Below are 27,228 nucleotides of genomic sequence, written 5' to 3'. Positions count from 1 at the left end.
AAATGTTTTTAAACCCCGTAACTGAAAGTGAAATTATCTCGCTAAAGAAAACGTTGCGTCACGTGCTTGGACGTACGTGCTTGCACCCTTTTGGTAGTAGGGTAAGGAGATGATTTTACCCATAGTACATCCGTGATCAGATGAACATGGCGCAGGGGAAATGGGCCGTTGTTGGATTGTAAACATTTCTAAACAAGAGGAAATTTTGGAATAAGATCGACATCGTGTCATGCACGTGTGAAATGGTCTCAATCTCGATATACTGGATCACTTCTGCTTCATTGATGACTACGAGGCGACCGATTGAGTGCAGCAAATCCAATTGCATTCATAAACATTTCTATAGGACTTCAAACCCCTGAGCATTCATTTTTTTGGGATATTTGAACAAAAATCCTTGTTTTTATCGTGGATAACATCTTCGCACGACCAAATGGCTGCAGCTGGAAACGCGAAAAGGTGTAATGATTTGCCCCGAGGCGTTGAAAGGTTAAAAGAGGAGCACAGAAAGGTCAGGAGTAATGTTTATTTCAGATACCATTATTTTTGCAACTCAACTTTCTCGTGCATTGTCCACGCACGTGTCCTTTATCGTCATTGGTCGGCGCCGAGTCGTTTATTCGTGATGATTTTGTAGTTTAAACGTTGTATAAAGTGTTTCATTCTCTGGAAAGTTCCTTGTGAATCACGTGTTGCTCTCAACTGCTGCTGATTACTGTATGTTTTTGCTCCTTTTAAATAAAAAAAGTGCATTATTGTTATGTGCAATACATCTCAGTTATGTATAAAAATTAAATTTTACCCTTGCACATGTACTTGAAGCAAGTTAATTAAAATCCAGTTTATTCCATCTCACAAAGATAATGCAGATATGGGACAATGGGGTACAGTTAGGGATCTGCATGTATCTATACATAAGTGACCTATTTCTGTTTACAAGTTGTTTGTGGGTGACAAAAGGTAGGCAAACAAAAAGATGATACAACCTCATGGAGTGTGCTACTTTGGAGTGTGCAGTTGGTTTGTTTTGATTTAAGCCATAATAACTAAAAAATACAGCTAACTAACACAATACAACACAATATAAACATGATTTTTGAAAATGGAGTTATCTCATTTTGGAACCAAACTCTTCAAATGCTTTTTACGTTGTCATATTTTTTCAGCATTCTGGTGTTTGTGAAATTACATTGTTTCTTTCAACAACAGGTGGTGAAAGATTGCAGAAGTAAAATCGAGCATTGGTGAGTGTCTTCAAACTGTTTAATTTAAAATTTAGGTTGCGATCTCCCTACGATCAACGTTTTTCAGTCATTTACTTTATTCCCATAAATTTGCTTCGTGAAGGTGCAGTGCATGTGAATGGTAACCAGGGCAAAAAGCTGCTAATTGGAGATGAGAGCACATTGTGTGTTTGACTTAAAGAGACAGTGTGAAAATATCCTCCAGTGCCCGTTCATGGCTGGGTCTGATAAGCAGCTCTGGTCAACTAGAGAGAACAAAAATACAAGAACTCTTATTTTTAATGCCATAACCATAAATGTCAATTTATATCGTTAAATACGTATAATTTCAAATGTATCTCACATACAAACACACATATAACAAGCTTTACATTACATTACACTGCTTATGTAGGGTTATACTTATATTAATGAATATAAAAAATAAAACTACACTTCACGAAAAATCAAGTAAAAAATGTAACGACTCAGCTTCTCAGTTACGTTCATTTGTTAGGGGCATAACTTACCTACAATGTAATAATTGCTTATAAGAAATTGACATTTAACGTGCACATTTCTTTCAAGTACACCAATATAAGGACATCCACGTTGACAATCCTGGAAAACGACAATGAAATGCGGATACTTTAATCTCTTTAAAATAAAAGCCACTTGTTAGAACTAACAAATAAATAAATGTTTGGTTGTGGGAAAGGTGAACACTGTGATATTTCACTTCTTCAACAAAAATGTATTTAATATGAAATTTACCTCAAACATCATCCAACACGAAACTGCAAAACTTCAAAAATCTTTTATTTTGCCTTCATGGCAAGCTGTGTTTATACGTACGTGACACGCCCCCATCCCTATCAAGACTTGAATAAACAATCTCAGTTGTCAAATATAATTTGTTTATTAATAATAAATCCTATCCCATATTCATTAAAAACATAGTCATGACATTTTATGAACTCATTATTCTTAGTCCTGCCCCATCAAGCCTTATTTTGTTGTCAGGATAATGCCAGTTCTCTTATTTATTTCATGCATCTAATTATTTTTAGTGTGTGTATTTAGTTGTTTATAGGTTTCTGCTTGTTTGACTTAGAATAGAAATGCCACGTATAGGCCTTAAGGCCTAGTATAAATCAGTATTTAGATGTTTGTGGTCATGTTTGACGTACCTAACAATCATTTGTTATAGTTTTTTAGTTTTTAAAAAGATAGCATAAGTGGAAGAGGCCAGATAAGATGTATGGCAACACATTGGCAATTTTGTTTAAGGGATTAAATTTTGCCTGTGATTGACAGGAAAAAAGTGGAAAAAGACTATGAATCTCTCCAGGAGCGTCTCAAGACCCTGCCTGACAAGTTGTCTTACGATATTATGGTATAGTGCCACTTTTCAATCACTAATTCAACTTACCTTCACTTCTACTTGTATAAAACATGTTTGAGAGACAAGTTATCATTTTAGCAGGGTAGTTAAAGTTTGTTCGTAAGTTGTTTGTAGACATTCATGTCTTTGAGATGTATGTCTGGCACTTTAACCAAGGATGCTCACAGATCATTCTGTTGTGTTGTTTCCCAACAGGTTCCATTTGGTCCCTTGGCATTCATGCCTGGAAAGCTAGTTCACACTAATGAGTTAACAGTTCTCCTTGGAGATAACTGGTTTGCCAAGTGTTCTGCCAAGCAGGCTGATGCTCTTGTGGAACACAGGAAGACACGTGAGTCCATGTTTTTCTAAAGTAGCAATGAAATACTTGACTTACATTTTCCTTAGTCACTTTTAAGCAATGTTCCCAACTTGACCTGATGTACATGCGCTCACCTTTTTTTCAGATGTGAACAAAACACTTGATGACTTACAGAAAGTAATGAAAAACTTTCAAAACAGGGCTGACTTCACAGATGATCTCGAAAAATTGTCCAGCGTAAGTCTTCTAACATCATGAAGCTTTTTTTTTCAAATGAAAACCAAACAGTGTTCTATTATCTGGAAGGAAACACTTCATGTATAATCTTCAACAGGCGACTGATGGTACTGGAGATTTTGTAGACATTAGAGAAGAGGTGGTCAATGAGGAAGAAGTTACCAAAGGTAAGTTTACTGCAATCCAATTTTTTAGGTCTTTGCCTCACTCTTGACTGTCATCTTTAATGCTTTGTTACATGTACACGTTGTTGTGCTTAGGAAAGCATCGATTGGCCCTCAAACCCAACTCAAAACCCAAGCAGGAGTATTTACTGGAGCTGCAACAAGTAAAGGATGATGGAGAGGTAAAGAAAGGGCCGTCTGAGGAAGAGCTGTGGGCTCGACTTGATGAATTGGAGCTTCAAGAGGAAATGCAGGATGAAAGATACAGGTGAAAGATTGTTCCTTTTATTTAAACAGTCTCTCTGTTGGTTGTTAGTTTAAGGCAAATCAGGTCGCATTGCTTGACTAAAATTATATGATGACAATGGGAGATTTGGTTTATACTCTCAAGAAATGAAATACACAAAATTATTGTGTGTATTCCATTTCTTGAGTATATACCAAATCAAACCAATTTTTGAAGAGCAGCATTTTTCCAAGTTAAGCCATTGGTTTGTTTTCCCTCAAACAGATTGGACAGCACAGACACTAATGGAGAAGACACCACTTCCTCTTCCTCCGAAGAGGAGAAGGAAGCAGATTGTAGCAACAGTGTCCAGCTTAATGGTCATCAGGAGGAGAATGGATGGGGACCCACATCTCAGACGAACAGTAGTATAGTCCCACAACCTGAGGTGGACGAAGAGAACGAGTGTGAGGAGGAAACAGGAAACAGTCTTCCCACAATCTACTTTTCTCATACTGTGGAACCCAAAAAGGTATATGACTAGTTGTTATTTACATAACCCTCTCTTATACTTCTCTTACTTAAGCTCATATTTTCCCATTTAAACATTTTATAGTTATTGTGAACAGTGAGGTGAATTACAGCTTCGTCTGTTTTGTGTATAAAAATCTTTTAAATTGCTCTTTATGTCTTCTAGGTTAGAATCAACACAGGAAAGAACACAACTCTTAAGTTCAGCGAGAGAAAAGAGCAAAAGGAACAGGCCAAACGGAAAAAGAAGAGCGGCAAAAGTAATGGCCATTCTCCTCATGAAAGTTACAAGTTCACAACCCCAGCAGACATTTATAGGTGACCACCTACATAGTGCCATAAAATATCAAATCAATTTGGTGTACATGAAAAATATTACTACTGGATTATTAGGCTTCATGTAACTGTAGCTGATGTGTGTTTGTAGGGTGTTTGTGGACTTGGTGAATGGAGAGCTGATGCCACGGAAGTCTATTTTAAAGTCACGCAGCCGTGAGAACAGCGTGTGCAGCGACACCAGCGAGAGCAGCACAGCCGACTTCGAAGAGAGACGTGCTGCTTTCGGCCGCACGATGAGCCACGATGAAGCCACACACAGTGACACCAGTGATGGCATTACAGAGGAGGAGAGCCCCACGGGCATGAGCCCACGCTCCAACGGGCACTTTGAGGTACAGAAAGTTTGGCTGCTATTTCTTTTGCTTGTATTTAGGGATTTGAACAAACTTCAAACCTTTTGGTGTAAATTCCAGCATGTACCTCATTCTGCAACAATCGTGTTTATATTAGAATTAAATTATACAATGAAGTCATACTCGGCCAGTAAGAAAAATCTTTTTTTAGGCTTTTACAGGCACAGTGATTGAAAAGGATCCCATGCCTTCCTCAATTCCACATCTAACAATCGCCCCTCCTGCTCTACCCACAATTCCTGAGAGAAAGCTGGAGGAGCTGGGTCCAGAAGTGCCTCAGGAGCCACCCAAGAGGATGTCCAAATTTAAAGCTACGCGGTTGCAGCAGAAATGAGAGCTAATATTGCCAGGTCCCAGCTATTCTGTTTTTGAAGTCCTTTTTGTGCATCTGTAACATTTATGGACTGGAAACATGGTGTTCGGTTTACTCCCTAATTCTTTCTTGAGCTACACTGTTGTCAGTTAATGCATAATGTGTTTTTCATTCAGATACTGAAGCTTAATTTGGTCTGTAAGTGCAATAACAATATAATACAATTTGACATACAGATTGTTTCCTCTGTTTTTAGCGGCATATTTAGCTACCTTTGGGGTATATTCGTTTAGATAAATATAAAATATAGAAATGGCGAAATTATGTCATTGATTTAATAGATAATGTGAAATGTATGAAAACGTGGCTTTTTGAGTTGATGGTCATGTTAATTCATGAAATTATGCTCTGACCCACCTTGGCAGTGATATAGCCACCAGTTTCTGTCAGCTTTAAAAAGTATTTTTTATCCCGTATGAGCTTTTCCTTTAGCTCTTTATCATCTTTTCTACAGTTTTGAATTGTTTTCTGTCTAGTGTTTTGATTTAAGACCGTATAGATGTGCATCATCCTTTTTGTGACTGTAAAAGTATAACTGAAAGGGATACAAAAAATAAACGGTTGACCATAGAGTTTGATGTATGCTGTTAAGAGACTTATCTGGAGCTATGAATGACCAGCATCTGGTTAGGTTTAGTTCTATTCTGTTCTGTTTTATTCTATTCTATTTTATTATTGATGCAACTCTTTTTCTGGTGTGTTGTTCAGTCTGAGCCAGTAGATGGCAGTAAAGCTCAATTTATGTTTCGGCGTTAACGACACTAGCTGACAGAAATTCGTTGGGACAAAAAACTGATAAGCTTGACATACTTATCGAGATTTACCTAAACAAACATTAAAAAATTAAATGTAAAAACCAAACATTAAAAAATATTTTTTATAAGTATTTATAATATAATTTATAAATTTAGGCCGTGCTGGACATGGCCGATATTCACTGCGGCGACTCCAGTTGAGAAAAGCCATAAATGCTACTATATTTATGTATGACGTGCATAGCGCTTGAAAGCTATTACGTGGATAAAATATGATTTTATTCCATTTTGAGGTGGAAGTATTACCCCATTTCCAGCCCCGCATTTGGGTTTAGGATTTACCCTTGTTACTCAAAATAAAAGAGTATTGGAAGTTACAACTAATTAGAAACCGATATTAAGCTTACATGTAAATGTAAAGATTTGTTCAATGTGCTGTTTTATAAGTTGCGCCAGACCACGCCCCTTTGATTCCTCTTGTAGTGAACGAAGTCGCTATACAGCAGCGACGCGTCATCGTCACTGGTAAGAAAATTAAATTTACACCAAACCTGAACAATGCATTCAATGCACAGCTACACATCCTGTCTGACAACGTCAGCTTCTTGCTTCCTTGTCGTAAAATGATTGACAGGCAGAAATGCCAAGATATCCGACCGTGTCCAGCGCTGTAAGAAAAGGGTTTTTTAGGACACCTAGAGATATTTGCCAGACAATGGGGACATTCTGCTCTCCAGTAGAAAAAAACATTTACAACACCTTTCAAATGAAGCTGGAAGCCAAGTTAGTTCATGAATTTGCTTTAATTCATATGATATGTCATGAAACCATTCATATCACCTACAAGTTTGCTCTGTTTTCAGGGCAACAATATAATGTTAAATAGTAAAGAGCAAGGTGACTTCAAATGCCTCATTATTACTTTTGAGCTGTTGCAAGTAGCACTGCCTCCACCAATGCCTTTGCTCCTGTATCAGTCACTTGAGTTTGACTGCAGACTTATCCATCAGCACATTGACATTTGGACTTGGACAGGTTCTGAGTCAGCAGCTGGACTGATCGCAGCGTAGTCCATTCAATTAATTTCTGTCTAGGAAGATTGAATGTTAAACTCGAACATTTTTTAAAGCATGATCTTCATGGAGAAGCTTTCATTTAGCATTCCCATTAATCTCAATAGCAGTTGCTTGGCTAGCGCCCCCTCGGAAGTACGCAGTTCAAAATCTGCCATCTTAGCTCATGGCCACCCATTTCACAATGGTCACTTTGGAATCAACAAAAATATTAAGTTTTACTAGCAACTATACTTAGTTTTTGTTTCAAGTGTTTCTGTCTCTTAATTGGTAGAACATTACATTTGCAGTGCAGAGGTCACGGGTTCAATCGTAGGGCACAAGTCGCTTTGGATAAAAGAATCTGCCAAGTGCATAAATATAAATATACTGTGAAAACATACAGCCATGAAAAAAATTAAGATACCATTTCAAAATTATTTTTAGAATTTACTATTTATAGGTATATGTTTAGGTAAAATGATCATTTTTGTTTCATACTGTTAACTACTAACAATATTTCTCCCAAATTTCAAATAAAAAAGATTGTTTTGATTTGCATTTATTTGAAGAAAATGAAAACTCGAGAAACAGGTAAAAATAACAGAAAAGATACTCTGTATTTTTTTAGACCTCAGATACTGCTAAGAAAAGTTCATGTTCACTTTAAAGCAATATAACAGTAATATTTGTAAATGTATTTACGAAAAGTTATTGCAAGTTGTTATTTTACGTGATAACCTAGACAATTATTATCACAGTTTTCATTTGTCTTGTCATGCTGTCAGTCTTTTATATTGCTGTTGGATGACCTGAGGTTTGATTTTGTTAACATTCAACATTGGACTGGAATGGCCACAACACATCTAGAAATGCTGATTAAATAAAAATTTGGAATGGTCTCTTTCATTTTTTTCCGCAGCTGTTTATTGTAATATTATGAAATGCTTGTGATACTAATGTTATCAGAAGAACATAGCCGTTCAGACGTCTGTCAAAGCATGAAAGATGCCGTTTGGATCCAGATGGCGCAGAAACAGCTTCTAACAGCAGGGTCTAACTGGCACGTGCCAGGCAGCCAAACCTTAACCTCATGGTTTAATGTAATAACATTTAGTAAAGAAACTGGTTTAGCTGGCTGTTAATTTCCGTTAAATTATGATTATTCTTCATATCACTAAACAGCAAAAGGGACCTTTTTAGTAGCAAGAACAGAGTTTTGGATTGTGTTATTCTAAAGTCACTTAAACTGTCACTGATAAACATCGCACTAATAATTGCTTCTGTGCCTCTGAGCACCATAAAGTCCAGCTGGTGTCTAATGCTAATCCACTGTTTTACGGGTATGGATGTCATCATTAAACCCAACGTATTGACTGTACCACGCAATGGTGCCTCAGAGTAGCCATTTCACCCATAATTGAAACATCTGATACTCATTTCAAAGCAACAGTTATTAAAGGCAATTACACACCAATTAGTTGTGTAGTTAACACATCTAATAGAGCCAGATGGGGAGTATCAATTTAGGCCTAAATGACAAACCTGCCCTGGATTTTGCTTGGGAGCAATTAGCATTATATTGGAAACTATACTGAAAAAGACAGAGAGAGTCGAGTTGCTCATTTTACATGCATGTAACTGATACCGTGTTTTTGATGTTACCATGCATGTTATGCATGCTTTGATTCAATTTTGCAGACCGTATCAAATTCTACAGACAAAACGGGTGCAGCTTAGGCTGCTGGAAAAAAGAGATGTAACGTAAACATTGATTTTGTAGGTTTTATTTGTGTGAAAGTGTTCTGCCATGCGTGTGTTTGACTGGTAAAACAATAGATCACCACAGGCAGCTGTGTTACCTCCTCTGTTTCCATGGCGACATGGCTGATTGACAGTTGCCCTGACAACTCCATTCAGCCACCACCTGCTAGCTGTCAATCAGACCTGCCATCCTGGGGCTATTGACAGAGCTGTCAGGCTATGTGAGATGTGCCTGTCAAAGCTTCCAAACACTTGTGGTGGCAGGGAAACATCTTTTTCCCCCATTCACACTGTTGTCTCTTTCCATCCCCTCAAACTCAAATTTGGGCAGAGCCTCCTTCTTACATATACTGTCAAATTTATATGCTTGGCACACAGTTTTATTAACAAAGTGAGAAGTTTTTTAACAGAATATATTCACAGCTTTACCAGATTTAGCATATTCAAAATATTCAAAATATTCAAAATATTAAACTACTGTGCATTTATTCTAAAAAAATTATGTTTTGATTCCTTTTTTCCAAACCGCAATCAAGGTACAGTATACAGTTGTTTTATCAGTATCTTTGGATCTTGGGATCGATCATTGCTAATGCAATGCTCTACTAGAAATAGGAACGTATTTTTTCTGCAAATTTGTACCTTTACTGAAGAAAAAATGTTTCCCAATATTGTATTTTTAAAGCATAATCACATTACCAAGAGGGCATATAGCAGATATTGCTTCCATACATCAGATCAATGGACAACCCAAAGTATGTAAATCACCAGACTGGCTATTAATCATTATTCTGAGTTGTTTTGGTTGATTTTGGTCATCATCACCAAAAGCATCAGGGATGATTTAATGACGGTGATATATTCCCGATCTTCTGCTTTCTTTTGCTCTTTCTTTCTGTCATTTCTGCCGTGTAAGTGTCATCAGCCCAGCAGAGCTTTGCTCACACCTGACAGATGACAAGCCACAGCTCAGAGGCTGACGCTGCAATCAAAGTTCTGTCACACCTGTCAATATCCCACTGTCATAGCAACACTTCTTGTGAATGATGATGTGAGAGACAGTGGTGGTGGGATGGGGGCTAACTTTGCATAAACAGACCTTCCAGCTTCAACAGGAACATGGCTTGAGTAATGAAAACTTTATAACAGTGAGTTGAGAAATGTAAATTTTATATGGTTTCCACAATTTAGAATAACTAAGGGAACCCGTGTTCAATGGTACAGTAATACATGTTTTACATAGTAAAAACAGCCAAAATTTTACACTTATTTCTATATTAAAACGTTTAGGCTAATCCTAAGGCATAGTAGTGTAGACATTACACCGTTAATGTGTAAATAGGCAAAAGCTCTGTATACAAATATACAAAAGGACTGTAATGCAGAAATAGCCAATTATTTTGATCCTGCAGCACAATGATGATACAAAAAACAATTTATTAAACCACTACGAATAGCTATCAGCAAGGTGTATACTGTAAATTCACGCAGAATTTTGTTAAAGGGGTCATATGACACGGCTAAAACGAATATTATGGTTTGTTTTAGATGTAATGCAATGTGTATGCAAAACCGCTGTATTTTCCACATACAGTGCATGTTTGTATCTCCTCTTTGCCCCCTCTCTGAAACGCGCTGATTTTTTACAAAGCTCATCGCTCTGAAAAGCGAGGTGTGCTATGATTGGCCAGTTAACCAGTGCGTAGTGATTGGTCGAATACTGCAAGCGTGTGATGGAAATGTAACGCCTCTTACCATATTTGGAACATCAGGTTCCAAAGCAATTGTACTGACAGGTATGCCCACCTTACTTGCGTGTACACTTGGGCGGTCTTAGTCAAATCATACCACGAACTGATGTAGATTTGTGGGGGTGTGGTTACACGAGGCGTTTCAGGCAGGTCTGTGTGAGCGTTGGCTTTTAGATAGAATGCATCTTTTGTTCCGACACTGTCTAATACATGCACGGGCAGCTTATAACACACTAAAGACACAGAAAAACACATATTAGCGCCATATGACCCCTTTAATTTGTCCTCAAGTGGTTATTTGTAAGTGCAAACGCATCAATATTGCATTTTAACTCGCATGATTGGGTCAGTGTGGGAGGAAGGTTTTATTACTGTAAAATCATTTTAAGGAGTTTACAATATCCTGGTCACATTTCAAAGCCTGTCACTGCCTTTAGATTAAAGCTGACGCTGATGTCTGCCTTCTCACATTAATTTAAAAGAGTGTCACAATGGGTTCTGTAATACTTCGAGTCAATGCTAATGATGTCTGCATTTCATGGTCCCTCTGCAGTGGATTATTAATCATTATTTATATTTGTTGTCATATTTGGATAATACCACAACCATCCAAATAGTTTCAACTTTCCCTGTCTGTTTTATTCTTATTCTTTGGATATGTTTGACAAGAAAGCTTTTTTTTATGCCATGCAGAAGTCCAGTGAATGGAAACTCTTGTGCATTTACATGAAGTGCAATCGAAAGAGACAAGGCTCGTCCTTGACAAGTACACCTGTCACAGGGTCAAGTCAGATCACATTGGCATCACTTGGTGCCTTTGTTTGTGTGTTTTTTAATACATTTGTCAGAATCATAACAAGATTGCCAATAAAGCAACACAGATAAAAGTATATCAAATATATTTTACATTTCTTAGGTCTTTGAAGTATTTACATCATTGTACTATGTATTAAATAATCTTTTGTCTTTAAAATAGTTGAGCTAATGCAATAAATAAAGAGTGACATCTCCCTATGAACTCCATGAAAAATGGTTAATAATGACTATATTATTTATTAGAAAATGTTTGAAAACTATTATAAATCATTTTGTTGCCTTAAATGATACAATATTTAAAATCACTCTTCTCAGGTTAGATTAGGCTGTATTTGTATATCTTTTACATTTAATTTTCCAGACATGCATTATAGTACTGTATATATGCACATTTTATCCGATAACTGAATGCTTTTCAGTATTTGATTGATTAAAATACTGTCAAATCAGAAGTCTTCATATGATTTTAAATATTACATTTGAACTATTAAATATTAAAACCAGCAGTCATTTCTAACGATAAGGAATCGTTCACCATAGGAAATAGAGATATTTCCCTACTTTATAAAGTCTTTCTTAGGCATGACAACATATCCTGAAACAAAGCTGATGGACAGAGTTGACACCTCTGTCTCACAGCTCGTGTTATTATTGGAGCATTTTAACAAGAGGGAAGGACTCGCCCTGCCAAGCGCACAGACTGATGTTCACAGCTTTGACAAGATTCTGCACCTCTTTGATGTATGCGAAGATGTACGTGTGTATGTTCACCAACATGTTATCACAGCTGTCATTCATCTGTGCTGAGATGACATACTGAAGGTATGTAACAGCAGTATGAGAGATTGTGTGCATGTGTGCTGTCTAATCAATAAGTAAAAATATATGAATGAGTAAATGAAATGATGTTATAATGTAGCAGTTTTGTAGCATTATTGCCTGTAAAGTTGATTTGTGTCAGGTTCAGACAGATATAAACAGTGCAAGAGGTTTTAGAATGAACATAGATCGAACACATCATGTCATCTCACCTTTATGTGACTTCAAACAACTTTCTTTTCTATGCAAAACACAAAAAAGATATTTTGAAGAATGTCAGTAACCAAACATCACTGGCCCCCATTGACTTCCATTGTTTTAACGCAAAACACTGAGACATGTCTCATCTTTAGTGTTCCACAAGAAGAGTCATATACAGGTTTTGAATGACAGAAGTTTGAATAAATTATCTATTTTTGGGTGAAATATCCATTTAATTATCCTTTTGTGTTCCACAGTCTAAGAGAAAAGTCATAGCGGTTTGGAACATCAGGTGAGTAAATAATTATTTTCTATTTTCATGTAAAATATTACTTTAACAATCTTTGACACTAAGAAGCTAAATCAATTATTGTAAAGAGTATTTTTGCGATATATACATTAAACACAGTAGCACATGGTTGGTATCTGCTCCTCTCTTCTGTAATGCAGATCAGAGCTGGCACTGACGTTGAATGAGAGGTGATCAAACACGATCGTGACAGTCAAAGGGAAAGGCCAGACAAGCAGACAGATGTCTGAGCTGTGATTTTCAAAACATTGCATTTCAACTCCCTCGATGTGTGAATAAAGAGGACAGGAAGTGGCAGTTTGGCGGCTCCAACCAGGAGTGTCACACCGAATCGCGTCCCTTGCCATCTCCGGATGGCTAGCGCAGCCCAGGAGGTCGTTTTTTTCTGGTTTATTACAGCAAAGTTCTGTAGTTTGGTGTGTCCAATGTATACATTCTCAATTGTGTTTAAAGAGATAGTGGAGATAGTTACCCAAAAATAAGAATTTGGTAATCATTTATTCACTCACATGTCTGGAACACAAAATGTATTTTTGCCCGGTATCACAGACAAGGCTTAAGAAAGTTTGAGTTGTCTTAACTGAAATTAACGTGCACTGACTACCTTAAAATATACCATTGCCATTGCTTTGTCTCAAGATACACATTAGTAATGTTTTTTACTGAGGCATTTTTATAAAAGCGAATTAAATATCCTAATTCCACTAAGGCATAGTCCTGGCTTAAGCTAAGCCTTGTCTGTGAAACTGGGCCCTAATGTCTCAGTATTTTTGTCCATACAATGGAAGTCAACGTTTTTTGGTTACCAACATCCTTCAAAATATCTTATTTTGTGTTCTGCAGAAGAAAGACATACAGGTTTGGAATGATATAGATGGGATAGATGAAGGATTTTGTATTTCTTGGTCAACTATGCCTTTAAATTTTTATGAGAAGAGAGGAAAGGGGGGAATTAAACTATACTGGTTGTCTCAGTTTTTATATAACGTCCTACTCTGTACTCTTGAGGGTTGTTTGGAACATTGTTTTGAACAGTCAACCTATATATAAATAAAATATGTGCACTTATACACCAACAGATCTTGTTTAGAGCTCCTTTTCTTGTAAAATATAGCTGGATCAGCCAAAGTGTTCCTCTCAAGGCTTTGACTTGGTCAGCATTTCTCTCTCAGTCTGAAACATTGCTTAAGGTATCACTTAAGGTGTTGGAAAACGAGATCAAACAGATTGATACACAGCTTTTGACATGCTATTTGAGCATGTAGCTGACTATAATTGGTCGTGTCATCATGCATTAAATTAACAATGTATGGTGTAATGCCCTGAAACGGGAGTCTTTTGCAAATCTGTCAGATATCATGCCAAAACACTCTTGACAGCTGTCTGGGGAAATGCTATAGTGAATAGCAATTCAGCTGCACAGAATATTCCCTGTCCAGCTGTTAAATGTTTTGGACTTGAAACAACTTTATGTAGTTTTTTTTCCACATCATGCTGCTTTAGCAATTGATAATCTTTTATCACTTTTAATAATAGCTGTAATATTCCAAAAACACATTTGAAGATAATGCGACATTTTTTTCTTACTAGGCAACAATTTTACCATTTCTTATGAAGAGGAGAAAGATCTTAACCGGGCCCTCGCGCTGAGAAAAACTAATTCGGTGTGGACTGGGTCTCCCGTGTGAGCAGCTGCCTCATTTCTGTCCCAGGAGAACGCCGGAGCTGTCGTAAACTGTCACGTCAACTCACGTCTGGTCACAATGTGAACTGACACAAGTAGCGGGTAAACATGATTTTCAAGAGGCCATGATGGGATAAAGATTGTTTAGTAATCAATTTAATTTAGTTTATTTATGAGTATGTCACACATTAAAATGTATCAAATGTTTACGTTTGAGATGCATCATTTCTTTTCAGGTACTTGGTCACATGGTCTAGTTTTTATAACAATGAACTTATCAGACACGTCAAAAACCGATAATGATGTTACCGCAGCATTTCAGATCAACTGTTTTCACATCAACTATTTTTCGACTGGCACACGTGTCAGAATTCCTGTTCAAACTTGTCTGATCAGGTTGAAGCTTATTGCACTGTCAAACGTAGCTTTCTTCTCATTAGTCTGGGCCCCATCCCATCAGAGCATGCACTCAAATTAGATTGACATCCAAACTGTTCAGATATACAAAGCAATTTAGACGATATTCATTAGAGCGATGACAGGCTGATGGGACTCTGACAGGGAGCACTTCTCTCATTTTATTACCACTGAGGCGTGATTGTACCAAAGGAACAAAGACGACAACAATGTAAGTATCTTCTTGAGAGCAGCGTTTTTGACCAAGGCTAGGTGTTTGAGCTTGTTTGGAAAGGTAAGAGTTAAAAGATCTGGCAAAATGATGATATTTACCATCCAACTCTCACTGGTCAGAAAAAATGCACTCTAGGGGAAAAGCTTAGTATTTTCTGACCTGTTCATTTGAGGACTAATTGCATTTACATGCATGTACATTTACATACATGTAAGACAATTCAAACAGCAGGGTTAAATGTTTTTAAAATGATGTAATATGAAGTAAAATCATTTAAATGTGTAATGCACAAGACACACAATCAGGCTTGAATATGTATGACTTGAGACTTGAGGTCTTTATTTTTTGTTCTCATTTTCTATTAAAAAAAAAAAGAGATTACTATAATAGAACCTATTTCCTTTTCTACATTATAGACGACATGCCTAGTTTAATATATTAACATTCCACAAAAAACATGTAAATAAAAGTTTTCAAACATGTCTGTTTAAACAGTTTGATTAACAAATCTGACTAGAATGAAAATGAACAAATATTTGGAAAAAAAAATGCATCTGTAAAAAAGCAAGTCTGTAATTTTAATCTGTAAATTTAGTCTTATATAACACTTTATATACAGTTTAGTTATACATCTTTAAATAAACCCAATTCTATATTTACAAACCAACTAAGTAATAGAGCAGGCAAAACAGGAGAAACAGAAGCGAGTTTTGGGGGAGTTTTTGTTTCACACTAGTTCATCTATGTACAAATGTAAATTTTTTAAGGATCAGAATAGCTCATCATGAACATTCAAGAATGTTCTCATTTTAAGACATACGCTTCGTATTATTATAGATTTTTTTCTAATAAGTAAACCTTAACTCTGAACAGATATATTATTATGAAAACACAAATGACCACAAAGCCTAGCCTATATGTATGGCCAATTATATATATTAATGCAACCAAACGTAACTGTGTATGAATTGTTAGATTATGATTTTATTTTGGTTTAAATGTGTGTTTTTTTAAGATAGCACTAGTTTTACACTGGCTGTGGTTTCTCCTGGTTTACTTTAGCAGTTGATAAAACAGAAAGCACAGGAGGGCTTTTGGAATACATCATAACCTTCCTGTTGAGATCTTTAGCGGTAAGTTTGGCCAAGTCTTTCATTTTAAACCCAAGGTGTGACTCGAGGTGACAGATGTATGTGGAGCGAGCTTGGAACTGAGTAGCACATTCACTACAGAAGAAAACTGGGTGGCCAGAGTCAATGTTCTTTATAAACTTTGTCCTGCCTGTTCGTCTCAGCTGATATTTTACATTGGCCAGCCAGTGGCTGATGGTTGTCATGGAGAGACCTGTTATATGTGATATGACGATCCTTTCCTGGGAACTCAAGTCTGATATCACATACTTTCCATCAGCTGTCTGCCGGAGGCAAGAAGTGAACTGAGCCTGCAAAATCAGTAAGTGTTGGGGTTTCCAGTGTGACTGTCTACCTTTACGTTTGTGCATCATGGTCATATCCTCTGCCTCATCTGACGTATGTGAACCCTCAATTTCCGACTGCTCTGTCCTACATAAAAGTGTTGGGGGCTTCGAAACGTGAGAGTCTGATAGATTCCGCAGCATGACGGATATGTCTGACAGGGCGTTTTCACATAAAGGACCAACTGGTGTGACTATGTTGGAACCGGTGGTTCTGCTCACAGATGTACTGGACAGGGAGGAACTCAATGCTTTGCCTGGTAAGGAGGCAACTCGGAGACATTGTTCACTTTTGCCTTTGGACAAGTCTATTGGTTGGTCTCTGTAATTTTCATGACAGTCGGAATGTAACTGGCTAAGTTTTGAGTGTCCAGATGGACCAGCGAGTGCAGCTTTTTCTGCCATGCTGTTGCTCATCCTGAGAAGCATACTCATAGGGTCCTGGACAGGCCTCACTGGTTTGGCAGCTTTACCCAAATGAAGGTTCATAACAGACTGAAGGGCACTTAGAGGATTAACAGAAGGTTGTCTTGGCTCAGAGCGGTCAGTTAACAAAGCAGACTCATCATAATGATCTGACACAGAGGTTGAAGGATTTCTAAAGTCTTGTGAGTGCTCCTGAATACCCTTCTTATCGGTGTTATCATCAGCTACACGTGTAACCATTTTATCAAGACTTTGAGACCTCGATGCTTGTATTTTTCCTTTTACATTTGAAGCAGGGGCTGTGAGCAGCTGCCGATGTGGGGATCCCTGACCCTTCATGCGTTTAAATTGTTGCCCTGCTTCAGAACCCTTTTCTGTTATTTTCGTTTCTAATTCATCCACTGCATGGAGATTAAGTGCAGTTGTGAGAGCACTTGGTGGAGTACTTGGAGGAATCACTGGACTTTTGTCTAAGGACTGGACCTCCCGGCCAATAGCTGATTGTTGTAAACTGGACATAGCGCTCGAGTTGTGCGTAGCAGGTTTTAGGTGGTTTTGTAACTGATAAGCTGCGTGAATGCTCTGGTAACCCCCCCAACTCGGGGCACCCCTCTGTGCTTTGTTAATGGCTGATGCGACTGTATTCTCCAGCGATTTGAGAATATCCAACTCCATTTTGGGACTCCCTTTAAGATCTTCCTCAGTAAGGTAATCACATTTTGAAAATATTCCCCGTCTCTCCTCAGAATCATTAAGACTTGCAGACCCATTTCGATCATCGTCTTTTGGAGATTTGATTTCCTGCATCTTATTCTTGCTGACCCCGTTTGGTGGAGATGGGAAAGATGACTCTATGATTCCTGTGGCTGAGAGAGAAGAATAACTTTGTGTGCCTAACTGAGTCTTGTCACAGTTACTTTTGGGGTGAGGAGGCAACGCTGCTTGTTTTGTAAAGGGCTTGTCTGCCTTTGCTGATGATTGGGTGGCTTTAACAAAGTGACCAGTCAACATCATGTGAGCACTCAACTGCTCCAAAGAGTCATGTGAAATTCCACACTCCATACATCTGATGTTCTGAGACTTTAACTGCAGCCCATGGCTAGTGCTCTTTTGATCTTTTGAGTCATCTTTGTTAATGAAAGAGTGTTCTGAAAACATCTGAAAAACATCACTGGCCTGCCCTCCATTGCGACTTTGTGGCTCTGTGGTATGCAGAGATTTAGCAATATCCAACTCCACCGGGACCCTCTTTCTAAAGGAAGAGACAACTTTAGCAGCAAGTGCTGTTCTTGGCTCTCTCAGGGGTACTTTCTGGTAATGCTTAGTCTTTATCATGTGCACGCTAAGATCTTGCAATGATTCAAAAGAGTGCCCACAGTACATGCAGCGTAGAACTTTCTGGACATCTTCCTTTCCCTCCATTTCCAAAAGAGAGCGCTTGCGTGGCTTGGACCAGGACTTGCTGCCTTTGCTGGCACTTTCATGGTTGTCATCACGGTAGTGGTCAGTTTTGTTCATGTGAACTGTGAGTTCAAGCAGAGTGTCATATGCTGCGCTACAGCTTTTGCAGTGGAACTTGCTAGCACCAGTAAAGATGGATCCATAGAGTTTAGTGCTTTGGCGGTACAGCTGGACAGTGGAGAAAAGACTTGGTTCAAGTGCAATAGGTTGTTTCTGAGACACCTGTTGGAGTGTCTTTGCGACAGCAGACTGATGCCAATCGTAGCTGCGCCCAGGGCTGCTATTGTTACTGCTACTACCACTGCTATTAGCAGGCTGTTCTTCTGAATACAGCTGAGATGAATTCAAGCTCAAAAAGGACCAGTAAGGATTATTAAGGAAGCTTTTGTAAATGGCCTTCATCTGCTCCAGGCTGTCTGAACTACATACAGAGTCTTCAGACCCATCTTTTAGAAAGTCTCTTGTGGCCTCATCCTTATTTTTAATTGAAGTGCTCTCAACATCTGATGTGGGTTCGCTAGACTCACTTATGTGAGATTCACTGTCAACATCATGTCCTGAAAGCTCAGCAGTTGAGTCTTGTTCAGCCACTGGATTTTTTAATTCATCTTGTAAGTTATTTGTCCCTTTTGGTTTCTTCTCGGTTGCTGGGCCATCACTTCCGATGTCATCAGTCGGTATGGTGGTCTCCTTTACATCTTCTGAATCATAAGCTAAAGAGAGAAAAGAGAGAAATAAATCAAACATAAGCAGCAGAATCAATCGCTTCACCTGATACCCCTTTCTTTTATTTAGTTAGCTTACTTGTGTAATACCTTGGTGTATTTCTGATCAAATAAAGCACCACAATTCAGGAATTAACATTTAAAAAAGACTAGTCTAGTCAGGTAAAAATCAATGTTTTTTTTTTGTTTGGTAGTTTGATGTAATCAGGCAATTCACAAGGTTGCACCTGCCACAATTTGGCACAACTCTTCAAACACCCGCATTTCAACACACCTGTGCACATATGAAGAGACAAACACATAGAAGAAAAAAGTAGACAGATAGATTGAGAGGTTAAGGGGAATGACAAAAGATGGCGGCACGTAAGCCACCTGTCACTTTGAATCCCACCTGACGACTGTTCACCTTGGACAGGTGACGTGTTGTGAGAAAGGTGTCTGGTCGAGCACCTTCATATGACAGATCCAAGAGGACACGGTCGCCCTTCTCCCTGCCAGCTGCCCTCACACCCTCAAAAGAGCCCATCCACCACCATCCTCTAGGACTGACGATCCCGTCTCCTGACAGCATGTCCCCTGCTAGTTTGACACTGTCACTCCGACTCCGTAAGTGGAACAAATGTCCTCTTGAAAGCCATACCAACCCCCCCCTTTGTGTTCTACACTGTTGTTTGTCTATGTATTTGTGACTACGTTGCTCATGTCAAAAGTAAAATATTTGACGTGTTGAATTTAACCAAAGAAAAAACAGCAGGCCTTGAATTACTAACGAACATGGCTGATGCATGTGTGATCAAGTGCATCCTTGCACACTAACGTTCCCTCCCCATCTCTTTCTCCGTTGTACAAGATTTACCACATTCTTGACAAGGAGTGTTAAAGCACAAATAGCTCTCATTTCAAATGATAATACACAATCTCACACGCCTGCGCTTCTCTCATTTAACCTCTCACTGGCTGTCAGCCAGGCGGCCCGCAGGATGGGGGGCTCTAAAGGATAACTGGCAGGTGGAGGCCAGTCTTATCCCCTCTGTAGATTTGGGTTGTCACTAGGTATCCATTACTTGCCAATCTCCTCTGATCGTGCCCGACAGCCTTGATCAAAAGATGTCATTTGAACGGCCTGATTTGGCATGAACTCCAAAGCAGCTCGAAAAGAGGGTGAACCAGGTGTAACTACAATGACATGATCATTTCCTGCCCTCTCATATCCCAGAGCCAATTATGGTGACACACTGAGGGTCCGCAATGGCAAATTGACTTTTTTTTGGAAGATGAGAACTTCAACTTTTTGAATTTGAAACCAGGCAAGATCTAAACAAAAAAACTGCAAACCCTAAGGACAAATGAAAGAACTGATTTCATCTATATACTCAATTTTAGTTTGCAACATCAGCATGCATGCATACATTATATAAAGCGAGGAGGAGGGGAGGTTTCAAAGACATGCACCCCAAGAAGAGAACATAAACTGTGTATACAAACCCAGTCCCACCAAATTTGAACACAATCTTTAACCTTGAAAGATTCATAATCCATCTCAGGAGGCAACTACCATAACCAATTATTCTTAAAGGCTTGATTGACAGCCAGGATGATTTATTAAACTAATAAAATGTGATGTGTGCAATGAGCTCTGGCAGAACAAAAAGCCAGGAAACAAGGTAGTGACACTCACCTTGCTTGATTTATCTAACCGTTTTATATGTCTCCATATGACCAGTCATTAACCCCTTCGCTTTGCAGACAGAATCCGCACAGATCACATTTAAATCTGAGCATCATGTGCAGAGCCATACATAGTAATTCTACTGGTTTAATGTGCATGCATAATTGATTAATATAAGACAGCAAAGAGGTTAGACATGATCGCACATTAGATACGTATTTGTGAATCTGCATCCCAACTGCTTTATATTTTACACAACAAAAGTATGTACAAAAATTGTATAGACAATGTAACTCAGCATTGATCAGTGGTCAGTTATTTTAAAGTTAATCCATTGAAGCCATCAGAAAATCTTGTTACAGTAACTTTACAGCAATATGACATGCATTTGGATAAGTGGTGTTAAATTCCTTTCTGTAAATATTGTAGTTTTCATCCTCAGAGCTCACATGATTCACTCAAAACCTCATAGTGAGACACAGATTGAGGATAACTGTGAGAATTGTTCTTGCTTGAGGCCATGCTAATATATTACACAGAAGGCTTTGATCAAAATATAGCACATCTCCAGTGTTAAGGCAGCATGTCGAGATAGAGGGAGCACTGTCTGGTGCCAAAAATAGCTTATTCTTCCCTGCAAATGAAGCGTACAAAACGTGAAGCTTAGAAAATCTAAATGACCAATCTTAAAAAACATCATTATGCTGAAAATGTTCTCCCGGGTGTCCTCCCCTCTTTTAAATGTGTCTCTTTCTCTGATGGGGAAACACAAAACTGACCATTTACAGTAAATGCAGGAGGGCAAACAGTCTCTGACTGGAATTCCACCGACCAAAGACATCCTTTCAGGGTAGATATCTCTCTAATTATCGCTCTCAGTGCCTTTGATTCCCCCCACCCTTAACAACAGTGTGTCTGATGTGCCTCAGCTGCCAAGAGTGATTGGCAACAATTCTATGTGCATCTAAGCCAGCAGCTGCCGAGATGATGGCTCGGCATCAAAGAACTCAGTTAGATGGATGGTACTCATAATTCTACTCTGCAGGGAAAAGGTGGGGAGATTGGGGGGCAAAAACCAACATCAGAAAAAAATCTGTCACCCCCACCATTGTGCAAGCAAGGCTTTGTCCCCGAGTTACCCCTTCTAATAAGCTTCAAATAACTAGCAATTGAGTTCACAGAGAAAACTAGAAGGGTTAATAGCGGGTGCAATACCGAACTCCCAAACGTATCCGGAAATGACCACCCAGTGGACAGCTGGTGTCTCGTAACAACAAAATGCTATCCATCATAGAGAGGACATCTAAGACCATGTGCTCTGTCTATGCCTCTCTAACTCTCAGGTTACAGGCTTACACAGCCGTCCAAATAATATTCACTGTGATAAATGGTCCACTAAGCCGCCTACCTCTCATTAATCTCTTTCTTTAAAGGAGCATCCATCACGACGTACGGCTAGTGCTGTGGGAGAGAAAGCTAGAGTTCATTTACAGGCCAGCTGAACTTGAGTGATGCGTGTCATTTTAAGTTCGAACAGGAATGTGCCAACGTGAACGTGTACAAATATCTGCATACCCCACACACGAAGATAGAGAAACAAATCTGATGAACGACTGATTGACTGATCGATTTAAAAATGTGGTTTGCAAGGAGAAAAATGGTGCTCAATTTGCACATTTTAAAACAAGACTGCTCACTACAATAAAAAAAATTGTGTGTTAACTTAAATTAGAGCACATTTGCCATTTCGCCCGCTCAACATGTAATGTGTATCAATCTGTCATCGGCTGAGGTCTCTACCCAAACAGGGCTTTCATTGACTTAATGGCTTAACAGCTTAACTCAGCAGCGTGACACTTTATTGAATTCTCGCACCTATGTCATTTTCCTTTAATTTAATAGCAGTAGGTGGCACCACCCCTGTTTCCTTTTTAAACATCTGAACTGCATCTCTATCCAACTTTCTCTCCAGCTTTTTCAGTCTAATTCTGAACAACATTTCTCCTCTTTCTTTCCTCCCTCTGCGTCTCGGAAAGCCTGTGTGATAGATGACATGTGTCAGGATGCCAGAAGTAAAGGGTGGCAGTGTGATTAACGGCTCTGTTGAAAGGGTAATTGACGGTTTGGCATTGTGCTGATCTTCTCCACCAGGGTTTGGTTTCTAGACCCCTGAGAACTAGACTGACTCATTTTTCTAAAACGGACCGCAAGCTAAAAGCCACCTCCCATGAGAAAAGAGATGGATTCTCATCTTCTTAACAGAAGATTGATGTCTTCATTGTTAACCCACCAAAGTAGCATTCATACAAGTTTACAACCGCGACAGAGTGCTAGTTCATATTAAAGTTTGGATATACGCCGTATCTACAAATTATGTCAGTTTTAACGTTTGGCCCGTGGTGATCCAATTTAGTAAAAAATATATATAAAAAAGAAAAGCAATAATGAACACATTAAAAGATCAAACACAAAAGGAACTAGCTGATGCTTTAGAATGTTAAAGCATTAAAATCACACAATCTATGTGCATGTCTGAAATGTTTACGCAAGCAATGTGTAAGACGAGATAGTTGAATTTTTTCATAGATGGATAAGCCGCTGAGTAAATCAATGGGGGTGCAGCAGTTTCGAAGCTGTTGCCAGTGATTACAGGCATGCCTGGCTACAGAGGTATGTTGACAATAGTTGGGATTAGGGAACGGCGGGCCTCTATGGTTTCCTGTCCTTTCATCGCTGCCACCATCAAACCCGTCTCCTGCGTCACATTCAGGCATGACTGATGGCTGCTTGTCTGGATGACCTGCCTTACACCTTAGATCTGACAGCGACTGATTTTACCCCAGAAAGAGACAATGGAGAGCCTGGAAATGTGCCCAAACGTGGCGTGGGAGCTGTTCCCAAAAATCTTTGTGCCAGGATGGCTCTTGGGACTTGTGGAGACATGTTCAATTAAGTCACATTACCAACCCACACACAGAGACACTGATCTAACTAACAGAAAACAGCACTCAAAATAGATTTGATGTCTAATTTGTCATTCTAAATATGGCTCAAAGCCTTACAGACAGATGAAAATGTCCATTTCTTTAGAAAGCTGTACGTGGTTCCACATGTTTTTGGATCATCTAGATTCCAGACAGGTGGCAAAACCTTATTTGTCACATAAAGGTGCTAAATTGGGTTAAGGCAATAGTAAAGGCCAGCAGGAGTGGCTAATATCAACTTGATTACATCAAGGAGGCTGAAACCTAATATGACTTGGTGACAGCGGCATAGCCTGTCATCTCCCATCATTACACCTGTCAGGAATCCATCAAATTTAACTAATTAGGTGAGCTCAAATTAACCGCAGCAAAACGTTTCTTTTTAAAGAGCGCTGTGAACCTTCAGGACAAAAACGAAGTGGGAGAAAGAATTTAATGTCAAAAACTCTCTCTTCTGTAATCTCTTATTATTATTGGTAATGATAAATAATGTTGTGAATGACTCCATTTACTGCAACAGTATCAAAAATAACTTACTAGATCACACTAGAAAGTGTCTTTGTATAAAAGAGCTCGGTATGGACCCACATCACAAAATTCGTACCTGTACACTATAAACTCCTACTTGTAAACCATACAGTCACCACTTTGCAGAACATTCATGAGTGTCGTTTGGTGGAGCATACTGATGAAATAAAAGCCTGGGCAAGCTTATGGGAAAAAGAAGGAGAGCACTCACATGGTCTTGCTCTGATTGACCATTAAAGCCTTTGATGGATGAGGCTGTCACAAGGATAACAATTAAATCCAACATGAGACAAAGCTGTTCTGACAGGCTAGTCTAACAGAGCAAGCCATACCCCTCCATTAAACTCCACATCATCTCTGTCTCAAAAGCACACATACACAAACAGTGAAGGCTATATAATAATGGCTTTGTATCTCTCTTACAAAGAGCTCTGCTATAAATATAAAATGCCCCAGAACTCCACCTCTTTGTAAATAATAGGCTATTAAGCAGGCAGATAACGTTATACTTTTTAGAGGCGGTTTCAGAGGTTTTCCACCTCTTTAGAGAAGTTACAGAAGTCTAAATGTGTTTATATTAGGGAAAAGTAGTATGGGAGGACCTAAGAATAAAGCTAGAAGCAAATAAAGCCTATTAAACAGATTTTTAAGATGACAGATTAAAACGTAAACAACGTAACGTAACTAGCGTAAATTAAATGTTATATTACAGCTTCGAATTTCAGAGTGAAATGTAGCAACACAACAGGAAACAAAGAAAATCTGAAGATCACGAAGCACAAATATTAAAAAAAAAAAAAAAAACAGGTAAGCTGCTCGGATGTTATAAACTTACCTGCCGCGCGCTTCGGCGCCTGCTGTTTTCTTCTCGGCATACTTGCGCGCAGATAAGCGTCTGTATACGTGAACCTGCTATACTATATTTGACTATATACGTAAGCTCCCAATCAGCAGTGTCACCTTTCAGGAACAGTACAGCGCATTCACAAAAGCTACGCCACTTCGCATTCGGCATATGAGAAAGCCCAGGTGCTCCGTCTTCAGCGGTATTCTTTGTTTAAAGCCCATGAGCCGGAGTGATGATGAGAACTGCGCGGCAGGACAGTAAACGCCTAGTCGCGCGCTCACTACGACTTTGTCACGTCACTCAAAAGTGCGCGGTTACTGATTCTGCCCGAACGCAAAAAGTAGGGGGCGTCTCGCAAGACGCGTTCTTGCGTGCAAGAAGAGACAGACCGAGCAGAGCAACTGAATGTAATATTACGCACATGTGGTTTAAGACGAATTTTGAAAGGTTGCGTTTTTAACTTGATACCCGTTTAACAAACGCACGCCTTAAAGTGACTGGGAGCAAAAACAGAAACCTTGAACGCTTCAGCCTGACGCATGTGTATAATTTAATATGTGTAGTATTGAAAGTAGCGCAGAGTAAATGCAACGAGCTCTGTAAACCAGTCAACATTAAAACGTTCCTAGCATTAAGTTATGAGAAATAGCCAGCATGTCATTTAAAGGGCAAACAAACGAGTACCTGAACTTTCTTGGTTTTACGGTGGAAAATTTACTGTTACCTTGTTGAATTGTCCGGAGTGCAAATCGACTTGTATCTATCGATCAGTAACAGTTTTCGTTTCCTCTTCACACGTAGATTACGGACAGGAAGTTCTGTAGTTAGCAAGCTTAATCGACCACGGTCATTTATCTTAACACAATCAAACGTCTGCTCTGCTACCCGTGTGCCTGAAAGATCAATTAACATTAAAAATCAAGTCTACCAGAACGTCCACTAGCACTAACCAGTAACCTGTGCACCTGCAGTAGACAAACACCTGGCTTCATAACGCTAAGGAATTATGAATTCATATCTACATAATCATATCAGAACAATACTGATCATACTAATAGTTTGAAAAACGTATAATTATTATTAACTAAAATTTAGCCTATCATTAATAGACATTAAAATCTTGTAGCATTGCAGTATATTAATAGGCCTATGTCCATTGACATGACCAATGTAAGATAGAACTGTCTTAATAAAAGTGTTTAAAACTGTTACCAAAATTCTGATTCTAAATTGTTAAAAGTTAAACTATTGTCTCTACAGCTTTTAATATTCTGATAGGAATTTAATTATAATATTGTATGTACAGTTTGAAATCAATTCATTGCATTTTTGCAAACGCATTTTATTCTCAGGGAATTGTTGTTGTTTTATCTCAGCTAGGTTAAAATGACTTGGCAATTCTCCAGCAGCTCTGTATTCCTTTGTTTCCTACTGTCCAATTCTAAGAAAACCAATAAAAGAACAATTTGTGTTGCAAGGTTCTCTCCAGTGATGTTTCCTGCAAACCGTCTCTCAAGTAATCAGAACTGTGTGGCCAAAACAAGCACTTTCTTTTACGAATCAGCACTGTCTGTGGATGTCTTTTTAAGTACTGTAAAGTCATTCAGATGTGGGGTCAGACTTCAGACCGTGCCATTAAAACTCAGGCAAAGACATAGTGCTCTCATTTAACTGCTCGGCTGCATCATATATCATCCCTGCTGCCACAGAGCTGCATTAGAGAGGATCTTTGATTTTTACTTTTAGAGCAACATAAATCAAATGCAAGCCAAGGTCTGCTCGTGACATCCTTGCATTGGTCCTTACTGAATGGAAAGAAGAGAGGTTGTTGACTGAGGTCAAGACCAAATGGAAAATGTACAGTATGGTTGTAAAGAAACAACAAAAACAAATATTTATGGAAACGCCTTTGTCCATTCGAACATGAATGTTAATGACTTCAATTTTATGAAAGATTTTGCCAGATATTTTATTTATTTTTGCTTTTTTTTGCTCAAATCATCCTTTTAGCACTTTACATACACAAGGCAATAACATGGTATATTGTATTATTGTGCTCCTGCAAGCATCAATTCAAAGCTATTCGGATGTCTGTCTCATTCGTGCGGTTGCACAATGTCAAGGCAACACATTAAGGAGGCAACTGTCTTATTACCCAGACCTCCTTGGTCTTCCCCAC

The 27,228-nt window shown here is 38.7% G+C and overlaps 2 protein-coding genes across 2 annotated transcripts; one reads left to right on the top strand and one right to left on the bottom strand.

Moving 5' to 3' along the window:
* The first annotated feature begins 116 nt into the window (after window positions 1-116).
* Window positions 117-7,829, top strand: uri1 (URI1 prefoldin like chaperone). Its single transcript, XM_057348430.1, has 11 exons — window positions 117-511; window positions 1,210-1,244; window positions 2,541-2,619; window positions 2,824-2,959; window positions 3,075-3,166; window positions 3,264-3,333; window positions 3,427-3,598; window positions 3,842-4,088; window positions 4,254-4,405; window positions 4,515-4,758; window positions 4,931-7,829. Exons 1-11 carry the CDS (start codon window positions 434-436, stop codon window positions 5,111-5,113), a joined length of 1,488 nt encoding a protein of 495 aa, XP_057204413.1. The 5' UTR covers window positions 117-433; the 3' UTR covers window positions 5,114-7,829.
* A 7,462-nt stretch (window positions 7,830-15,291) lies between these two features.
* tshz3a (teashirt zinc finger homeobox 3a) lies at window positions 15,292-25,355 on the bottom strand. The gene is made up of 2 exons (XM_057348729.1): window positions 25,038-25,355; window positions 15,292-19,009 (listed from the first exon to the last, which is right to left on the bottom strand). Exons 1-2 carry the CDS (start codon window positions 25,075-25,077, stop codon window positions 15,963-15,965), a joined length of 3,087 nt encoding a protein of 1,028 aa, XP_057204712.1. The 5' UTR covers window positions 25,078-25,355; the 3' UTR covers window positions 15,292-15,962.
* Window positions 25,356-27,228: the final 1,873 nt, after the last annotated feature.

The sequence above is a fragment of the Triplophysa rosa genome, linkage group LG12 (genome assembly GCF_024868665.1).
Source record: "Triplophysa rosa linkage group LG12, Trosa_1v2, whole genome shotgun sequence".
Classification (NCBI taxonomy): domain Eukaryota; kingdom Metazoa; phylum Chordata; class Actinopteri; order Cypriniformes; family Nemacheilidae; genus Triplophysa; species Triplophysa rosa.
The sequence above is the reverse complement of the archived record's forward strand: the minus strand, read 5'-3'. Positions and strand labels throughout refer to the sequence as shown.